We start from the raw sequence: 8664 nt of genomic DNA, 5'->3' as shown, positions 1-8664 counted from the left end.
ATAGTTGACTTCAAAAGAAAAAAAAGATGTAGTTAATGCAATGTTGGGGGCAAATGAGAAAAAAAAAAAAAAAAAAAAAAGAAAAAAATTTCAGCAAATAAAAAACTGCCATTTCTTAATTTATGAACAATTTCTGGCAATTTCAGTTCAAATAAATGAATTGGAGGGAGTAATAAATAATACAAGACAAAAAAAAAAAAAAAAAAATGATTGCTGCCTTCAAGATATAAGATATGGGCAAGAGAGAACGTTAATCGATTGAGAATGGAGTAGATCATTTCTTGGAAGACAACATAAAGGCATTTTCTATAATGCCTTGAAGGAAAATCAAGGCAATCAAGTTTTTATGGATGTTTATTGTAAAGAGTGACAATTTACAAAATAATAAGCACGATTACAAAAATATATTGTAATATTTTAAAATATCTTGTAAAAAATGACTATTTTTTGTAAAGTTATTGGATTACAAATAATAGCTCCAATTACCAATATTTTGTATAATTCTCAATAATTTATAAAAAAGTTATTTTTTTTTAAATTGTCAAATTACAAAATAATAGCTCCAACTGCCAATATTTTATAATACTTCATGATATTTTGTAATAAGTGATTTTTTTTTTTTTTTTTTGTCAAAATCGTGGGATTTCAAAATACTAACTTCAATTGTCAATATTTTATAATACTTTTTAATATGTTGTAAAATGTGACCCCTTTTTTTTAATGAAAAGTTAGTGGTTTACAAATAATCCCCGATTGCCACAGTTACCATTATTTTATAATATTTCATAAAAGATAGTTGTTTGTTTTTTTTTCAAATGATGAGTTACAAAATTATAGCTTTTTTATCAATATTTTCTAATATTTTGCAATATTTTGTAATAAGTGATTTTTTTAAAATTGCTGAATTACAAAACAATGAATTCAAATTTCAATGTTCTGTAAAATGTTTTAATATTTTATAAAAAGTGGTAATTTTTTTCTAAGTCAAGGTAAAAGTCTTCTTACTTTCCCCTAAAGGCAGAGTAGCAACCCCCAACTTAAAACCTTCATATCATAATTGGCCCTAACAATTACATTGACATTAAAATATAAATTGATTCACAACAAGTTGATAAACAGCTAGGAAGAACCCATTTTATTTGTCACAACTGTTAAGCAGGATGGTACTACTAATGCTATTTTCCTTTTAATAAATGTCCCCAATTGAGTACTATTGCATTGGAAATACAAATTAAAGCTAAGCAGCTTCACTTCACACTTCACATGCCCAAAGACAAAAAGGCCTTGGCCTTAAAATAAAAAACACAACCAAAGAAAAGAAGAAAAAAAGAAAAAGAAAGGAATAGTTCTCTTTTCATTTTTCAATCAAACATCAATAATGCCCTCTTTGATACCAAAATATCCTTTTAGCAATACTTGAAAGCTTAACCAAAAAGCACCTACCATCAATTGCCACTCTTTCTTTTTCTTCTTCAATTGGAAGCCAGATTCCAAGAAAAACCCAAAACCTAAAATCAAATGTCACCTTCTCCATTTTAACAATTCACAACCCAATTGTATTTTGTTTTATGTAGCCAAAAGCAGAATCCCTACTTCTTTGGAGGCACAAAATGTCCTTCGTATATACCAATACACCTTCATTACTATACCCCTTAATCTAACTTATTAAGGGTCAGATTCAGTATATATTTTCATGTACTTTGTGTAGTAAGGTACACCCTTCCTTACCGTACACTATACCACACCAAATCATCTCACCTTCCTCTTCTCTTGTTTTTTTTTTTTTTTTTCTGCTATTCACAGAAGTAAATCCTCAATCAAAACAAAAAAAATTCTCAATCGGATCCTTTAATTGGCCGGGCAATCGGGCCCGCCGGCGATCTGAATCCGAAAGTGACAGTGTCGTTAACACACCAATGGAATCCAACATCTCTACCCATCACTTTAGCCATCAAGCATTCGTCACAAACTACTGTTCTATTATTAACTCTTTCTGATCCCAAACTCAGCCCTTCATAGACCATACCCGAACCCAAACCCATATTCATCAAGTACCTTTCTTTCTCCATTTGCAACTCCTTGACCCGTCTTTCGTACCCGGCCCGACCCAAATCAACACCTGAAAACTCGTTAGTGTTGATTGCAATAGTATTACCGTCTCGCCTTAAGAGCATCATATTCGCCGGTGGATCGAACCGGTGGTTGTTCTGCATAATTTCGGCAACTTCGCGGCTTTTTCGCCTCCTCTCGCGCCTCGATCGCTTAAGAACCACGAGAAAGAAACAATCCTTCTCGCGAGAAACCGCTGAGAAATCAATCTTTCCGGTCACAGGGATTCTGGAGCCACGCCTATTCTGGTCCGTCATGTAAATAGAGAACTGGTGAGGAGACAAACCGAGTTTCTCGCTAATAGTCGATTGAAAAGCTTTGAAATTCAAGGAAGGTGAAACGACGACGTTGCCAAGGCTAGTCTCCTGCTCGCCGTCGTAGAATACCACCGAAAATGAAGACCCCATGGACTTAGCCGTCACAAACTCCTCCTCCATCATTATTCACGCCCGATTCCGGCAAGATGACGTCACGGATTAGGTGAAATTTGGGGGTTTTGAGTACATGAAAACGAAGAGAATTGGCTGTCAAGTGAAAACAGAGGAGAGGGGCTTATATATAAATGGCGGGGTTTAGCCTTTGCCCTTTAGGCAACAGAGGGATGACATGGTAAATACAGAAAGGCGGTTGGGGTATTTTGGGAATAATGGAAATTAATAACCAGAGAGCGTGAGAGGAAAGCATGTAGTTTTTTCTCAAAACGGTTTATATACTGACTTGGGGACCAAGTAAGTTACCAGAAACCGCAAAAACGACGCGTCGCGATGGGGTCGTGTGAGTTTCTACGAAATCCCCAAGTTTATCGGTTCTCAGGTCGAAACTGCCCTTCAAAGTTTGGCGAATTTGCGCCCGTACCATTGTTGACGTTGAAGAATAAACCCTGGAAGGTGTCTGCTTCGTTATCTCTAACAGCCTTATCAATGGAATCGCCTCCTCAAGGGTATAGAAGAAATGTAGGGATATGTCTCGTTAATCCCTCTAAACAGGTTAGAAATTTGAGGCGAATTTTTGTTTTTACATATGAAATGAGTTGTTTGGGTTCGTTAATTAGGTAATTTTTGGGTTTAATTTGTAGATCTTTACAGCTTCGAGGATAAACATACCAGACACTTGGCAAATGCCTCAGGTAGATTCAGTTCTTTTATGGGTTTTGTTTAAATTCGATTTTAGCTTCAGATATAGCTTTCAATAATTGGCATTGGAAAAGATACTGGTAGCTTGTTTTCGTTGAATTGATGGGAAATTAATGGAGTAGCAATTTTGAATTCTATTTAATTTAAGTATTTGCTTGTTAATATGAGTAGGGTTTCGTTTGAGTTGTTTCCATATTAAGGGATGAGAGGAGCTTGAAGAGATAAAATAACATATAAGAAGGATTTGTATTACTATGGCCTCATGGGCTTGTATTTAACAGGGGGGTGCTGATGAAGGTGAGGACCTTATAAATGCAGCGATGAGAGAATTGAGGGAAGAAACAGGAGTTACTTCTGCAGAGCTTCTCGCCGAGGTATTTAGCTTGTTATTTTCGGTTTGCCTACTTGAATGCTAATTGTCTTGACATGCACTATTTTGTGTCATGCAGAACATGTTAGAGAATGGAAAGACATGTTTACTTCATATATTATTCAGCTGATATTGATTTTGTATTTACAGGCTCCATACTGGCTAACTTATGACTTCCCACTTCAAGTTAGAGAGAGACTTAATCGCAGATGGGGTACAAATTACAAAGGTCAAGCACAGAAATGGTGAGCAAATTCTCTCTCAAAAAGCAATAACATTGAAATGGTCTATCTAGTGTGTTTTAGCTACTTTATTATTATTCATCGTATCTATCATCAATTCAAGCTCATGCCGTTGTCTTCCTTATGTTTGCTGTATTTTCTGCTGTTAATTATCGGTTGGCTATGATTTGTAATGGTTTAAAACATCCAATTTCAGGGAATTGTTTGTAGGGAAATGGGGGGCTTATTTGTTATTATGCAGGGTGTTGTATAACCTGATTTTGTGATTATCTCCTGTTCCGGCCATTGTGTACTTGTTCCCAGAATTTTGTTTATTCTGCTTTACAAATGGACTTTGCTTATTGTTAAAAGTTGTATTCTTTCTTTGTCATTTACCTTAGCACTTGGTTGGTATAAATGAATTTGAGATATAGATTTTATATAAAATTTAGTTTCGATATGCAGAATTCTGTTAATTGAATTCATAAGCAGGGCTATTTACAATTTAGGGAAACTGTCTTGGTGTTTACAATTTAGGGAGGTATTTACAATTTAGGGAAACTGTCTTGGTATTTACAATTTAGGGAAATCATTAAGCAAGATCGAATAATTTCTCATGTTAAAAGAATTGCAAATATGGAGTTGGTTCTGCCCATTAATGTTTAGTTTCATACTTCTTTTTCTTGATCTAAACATTGCCTTATGCAAACAATTTTTTAAATAATAACAGGTTTCTATTTAAGTTTACTGGTAAGGAGGAAGAGATCAACCTTTTGGGAGATGGATCTGAAAAGCCAGAATTCAAGGACTGGTCATGGATGTTACCGGAGCGAGTAGTAGAGCTTGTGAGTAAAACCTTACTGGATAAAAAACTTGCTGTAAGTTCTATATTTGTAGGTAGATACTTATTTTGTTTGGTTAAACAGGCTGTGGATTTCAAGAAACCTGTTTATGAACAAGTTATGAAGCTATTTGGTCCATATCTTCAGGGAGATGAAGATGAAGGGAATTACTCTGCTCAAAATGAAACTAACGCCAAAATGCATATAAAGTCCTCCCTATCGTAAACCCGCGTCAAAATGTTCATTTAGTAAATCTCATTGATAGCATAGCAAAAAGCCTTTTTCTTTTTGGTGCTTTGCCAGGTTTTGTATTCAATTTAGCCGCGTATATAAGAATCTTCTATGCAACTTGTTCAATCATGTGGATGATTAGATTACCGGTCTCTATTTACAGATGAAATAAAGCAGAATCGAAACATGCTTCTTTTTTAATGATCTTGATTAAAGTTTACATGATCAAGAGATGATCATTTGAAAGCTTATTGATGAGACGTTGAAACCTGAAGTTTGAATAATTGATTTGTGAATCATTTGTATCTGTTTTTACCCTAACATCCCTCAAAATGTAAGGTTCATTTGGCTCTAATGTGCGTATCGGAAATTGACATTTGTTGATAGGTTATTAATTTTGAATTTGCGTAGTTTCAGTTCATAATTTTCTTTTTAAGTTCATAAATCTTTTTTTTAGGTTAAAAGTACATTGAAAAATATGATATTGTTCCTTTCTTTTAGGTTAGAAATATTATCATTTCAAGTAATTTTATTCTATTTCCACTCAAGAAATTAAACATTTAAATTCCTAATGCATTGCTTCTTCAATGCTGAAAAATTTGAATCTGTTCTTTCTTGTAAAATAAAAAAAAAAAAGGAAAAGAAAAACAAAGCAATTCTACCTATTTCTCAACGGATTCAACCTTTTGAGTTTACTTCTTGCAAAATAAACATCTCAAAAAGTTCAACTTCTTGAAACCTTAAGAAAGATTCTTTCTTTTTCTACCAATAGTAAGTAGGGATACATTACCACAATTGGATACAAATTTCAATGGAGACGAGGATAAAGTGAACACATAAACATGCCACAACTAATTGTTGACTAGGTGAAGAAAAACAAAATTCACATACCATCTTTTTTTTTTTTTTTTTTTTAATCCATCAATTAGTGTGCAATTAAAGCATATTATTATTTTCTAACTCACTTATATGCCAAACCACAACGGGTAATGCAAAGAGGGCTAAAATGAGAGCATTCAACCGTCTAAAGCAATGGGCTTGTATACCATGAAAGATGCAGTGCCAGTAAAACTGGATGCCAATCCCTTTCCAGCTGAGGTTGGTGGTGAAAATGCAATCTGGGATTGTTCAAGAGTAAAACCCATGCAAAAACTTCTCCTGCATTCCATAGAAACACAAGTGAAATGTTAATTTTTTGAACCAGAATTGTAAGAGCCAGACCGACAATTCCGCCAAAGTAGTGCTAGAAGTGACAAGACAAATGTATTCACTCATTCGTTCATAAAGTCAAGACCTGTAAGTTTATTGTTTTCACACTTTCTTTGTTTTATCAAGTTTTGAAATGGTAACACATAAGCTCATATGAAGACCAATTATTTGCTAGTGGATTTCTGAAAAATTATAACCTCTATTGGAGTTCATATCAATGGTTTGTTTATTGATTTTAAAATCTAAAGTTGAAATTGTAACTGAACAAGGAATTAGAAATTGACTACTTAGACATATCTAATGCTCATATGTGGAAGACTAATAATAAACACTAAACTCAGTTCTAACACGGCGTATAAGAGAATTACATTTGAAATTATCAGAATTGTAAAAAGAGTTGAAGCTTGCTAATTTACCTCACAGCATCCAGTAACTGACTGGCAATGCGTTTTCTTCTGTTGGACGGAGTGACCCAGACTGCTCTAATGCCACAAATAGCAGGTGTAGCTTCCTCTTCACAGACAATAGCTCCATTGCTGTTCCTATCCAATACTTCAAGAGAGTTTACAGATGGTATTTTCTTTGTTATTTCTCTGTGCAAGATAATATCCCCAAATTGGAGAGTGGTACATTTTGATTTTGAATCCTTTTTAGTAGCATTATTAGATCTTCTATCTACTGAAGGCGGAAGGACTTTGAACGCTTCTTGTATTGGTTCAGCAACTAAACAACCAGCGACTCTGTGGGAACAGATGAAAAGATATGCCTACAAACTTCAGGGTCAGAAAGATTGCAAAGAAAGAAAATCAAGACTTGTCATGCTTCCAAAAGACGAAAAAAGGATAGGAAACCAAAATTTATCAAAGCATAAGTGAAAAAGCAAAACCGCACGATAAGATTTTGGATTGTAATTCTAATATACTCCAAACACCAGGTATATGGAATTTTCTAATTCAAAGCATTATGAAGAAGCCAGAATTAAAACCTTTAAAACAAAGGCTAATGAACTATGATTTAGTTGTACTGAAATTGTTTCTGGGGTTGAAATAGATCCTAAATGGGAGAAAAATTAACAAATGAAAAAAAAAAAAAAAAAAAGCTTAGAAATTGGTCGCAATTTAATAGTTCTCAACAAATCTGTTACCTTGCAGAGCTTACGAAAAATCCATCCACCTCCAAGCTCAATTTCCATCATCTTTACAACCTCCTGTACCTGTCAAAACAGTAGCATCCCAATTAACATGTGGACCTGTATGCACTTAAGGCATAGGTATCAAGTACTTCAAAACTATTTCACGACAATTTTTATCTTTTGAAAAACATAAAAACCAAATTCGAGAAATTGAAAGACAAAATGCAAACCTTATTCCTCTGAGCAGCAGAGTCACTATCTAAAACCAAAACAATGCGCCCCCCTTCATTGCAAGGTATATCAACAACCCTTTCATTCTGGAACCCCTATAGAATTCACATGTATAATAGATCAATCATGAAGACAGAACAAAATAAACTCAATTAGCCGCTGTAGTGTCTACAAATATACCTTGAATTGAACTCCATGAGTGTAATTCCTGTGAAATGTTTTATGTTCCTTCTCATCTCCTTCTTCCCCCGGGGCATATTTCACCCCACATATCGAACATGTACGGAGATTGAAATCAGATTGACCCAAGTCCAAATAAAACTGTGCGTAGTTTCTCTTCTTGTTGAGAACTTTCCCAAAACTCAATAATTCTGGTTTCAAACTCAGATCCCTTGAAATTGGTTTTGTTATTGTATCTTCATTGGCTTCAATCGTCTTGTCCCTAAATTTGACCAAAAAAAAAAAATTTCAACTAACAAGTAAAAGACGTATTTGGTTTATGATAAATGTTGTGACAAGCTGTATAATTTGCTCGATTGAATAAGGGAAAGCTTTCTTTTCTTTTCCTTTCCTAAGGTTTCTCATCGAACAAACAGAATCCAAACTGAGATATAAATCAAACTATTAAAAATGAAAGTTCAAAAACAAAAGAAAAAAAAAAAAAAAAAAAGCAGCTTCCCAATCCCAATCAAAACCGAAAAAAGAGAAACAAGAAGGAGATTATATGAAAGAAATTTCGTACCTGTCGTCTGATTTTGGAGCTCTACGCTTGTAAGTACTGATAAATTCGTGTTTAGTATTCTCCCAAAGCGCCAATTCATCGTCACCTTCGCGACAAATCGGAGCAGGACTCTGAACGGGCTTTGCAGAAGACGACGATGTGGATGGCTTAAAGAAGAAACTTATTTTGGACTGCATTTATTCATTGAATTCCCGTCTTCTTCTCTCCGTTAGAACCCATTTGGTTTCTTCACGTATATTTTCGCGATTTTAGCCCTTCGGCGCAAATTTATTTTAGCGGCAACAAGAATGAAAAGTTTAATTTCCCGCCAAATTCTGATTTTAATGGCTGAGAAATAGTAATAATAATATGAAATTAACATTAATTAAGAATAATATTTAATGATTTTTTCTTTTTGGATTTTCTACTATGAATGCTTCTCATGAAGAAAGTGGAAGTTTTTCA

At 34.2% G+C, this 8664-nt stretch overlaps 3 protein-coding genes across 3 annotated transcripts; 1 reads left to right on the top strand and 2 right to left on the bottom strand.

Annotated features, from left to right (window-relative positions):
• Positions 1–1108: 1108 nt before the first annotated feature.
• Positions 1109–2549, bottom strand: LOC105635819 (uncharacterized). The gene has a single exon (XM_089717939.1). It carries the CDS (start codon positions 2547–2549, stop codon positions 1836–1838), a length of 714 nt encoding a protein of 237 aa, XP_089574065.1. The 3' UTR covers positions 1109–1835.
• A 324-nt stretch (positions 2550–2873) lies between these two features.
• On the top strand, positions 2874–5107 carry NUDX27 (nudix hydrolase homolog 27). The gene is made up of 6 exons (XM_012218941.3): positions 2874–3095; positions 3185–3235; positions 3524–3616; positions 3763–3857; positions 4564–4678; positions 4760–5107. The coding sequence occupies exons 1-6, from the start codon at positions 2874–2876 to the stop codon at positions 4898–4900; spliced, it is 717 nt and encodes a 238-aa protein (XP_012074331.1). The 3' UTR covers positions 4901–5107.
• Positions 5108–5571: 464 nt separating this feature from the next.
• On the bottom strand, positions 5572–8477 carry CTF7 (protein). The gene is made up of 6 exons (XM_012218939.4): positions 8221–8477; positions 7659–7920; positions 7478–7573; positions 7260–7328; positions 6532–6881; positions 5572–6064 (listed from the first exon to the last, which is right to left on the bottom strand). The coding sequence occupies exons 1-6, from the start codon at positions 8394–8396 to the stop codon at positions 5923–5925; spliced, it is 1095 nt and encodes a 364-aa protein (XP_012074329.1). The 5' UTR covers positions 8397–8477; the 3' UTR covers positions 5572–5922.
• Between the last annotated feature and the right edge of the window lie 187 nt (positions 8478–8664).

The sequence above is a fragment of the Jatropha curcas genome, chromosome 2 (genome assembly GCF_041381405.1).
Source record: "Jatropha curcas cultivar XTBG-Jc1 chromosome 2, XTBG_Jcur_1.0, whole genome shotgun sequence".
Lineage (NCBI taxonomy): Eukaryota > Viridiplantae > Streptophyta > Magnoliopsida > Malpighiales > Euphorbiaceae > Jatropha > Jatropha curcas.
Note: the sequence above shows the minus strand (reverse complement) of the source record. Positions and strands in the feature narration are given on the sequence as shown.

Coding starts and splice junctions, on each gene's coding strand:
- LOC105635819 (XM_089717939.1), bottom strand. CDS start 2,549: ATGATGGAGGAGGAGTTTGTGACGGCTAAGTCCATGGGGTCTTCATTT.
- NUDX27 (XM_012218941.3), top strand. CDS start 2,874: ATGGGGTCGTGTGAGTTTCTACGAAATCCCCAAGTTTATCGGTTCTCA. Junction 3,236..3,523: donor ACACTTGGCAAATGCCTCAG/GTAGATTCAGTT, acceptor TGTATTTAACAG/GGGGGTGCTGATGAAGGTGA. Junction 3,858..4,563: donor AAAGGTCAAGCACAGAAATG/GTGAGCAAATTC, acceptor AAATAATAACAG/GTTTCTATTTAAGTTTACTG.
- CTF7 (XM_012218939.4), bottom strand. CDS start 8,396: ATGCAGTCCAAAATAAGTTTCTTCTTTAAGCCATCCACATCGTCGTCT. Junction 7,329..7,477: donor CTGCTGCTCAGAGGAATAAG/GTTTGCATTTTG, acceptor CTGTTTTGACAG/GTACAGGAGGTTGTAAAGAT. Junction 6,065..6,531: donor CAGTTACTGGATGCTGTGAG/GTAAATTAGCAA, acceptor TATGGAATGCAG/GAGAAGTTTTTGCATGGGTT.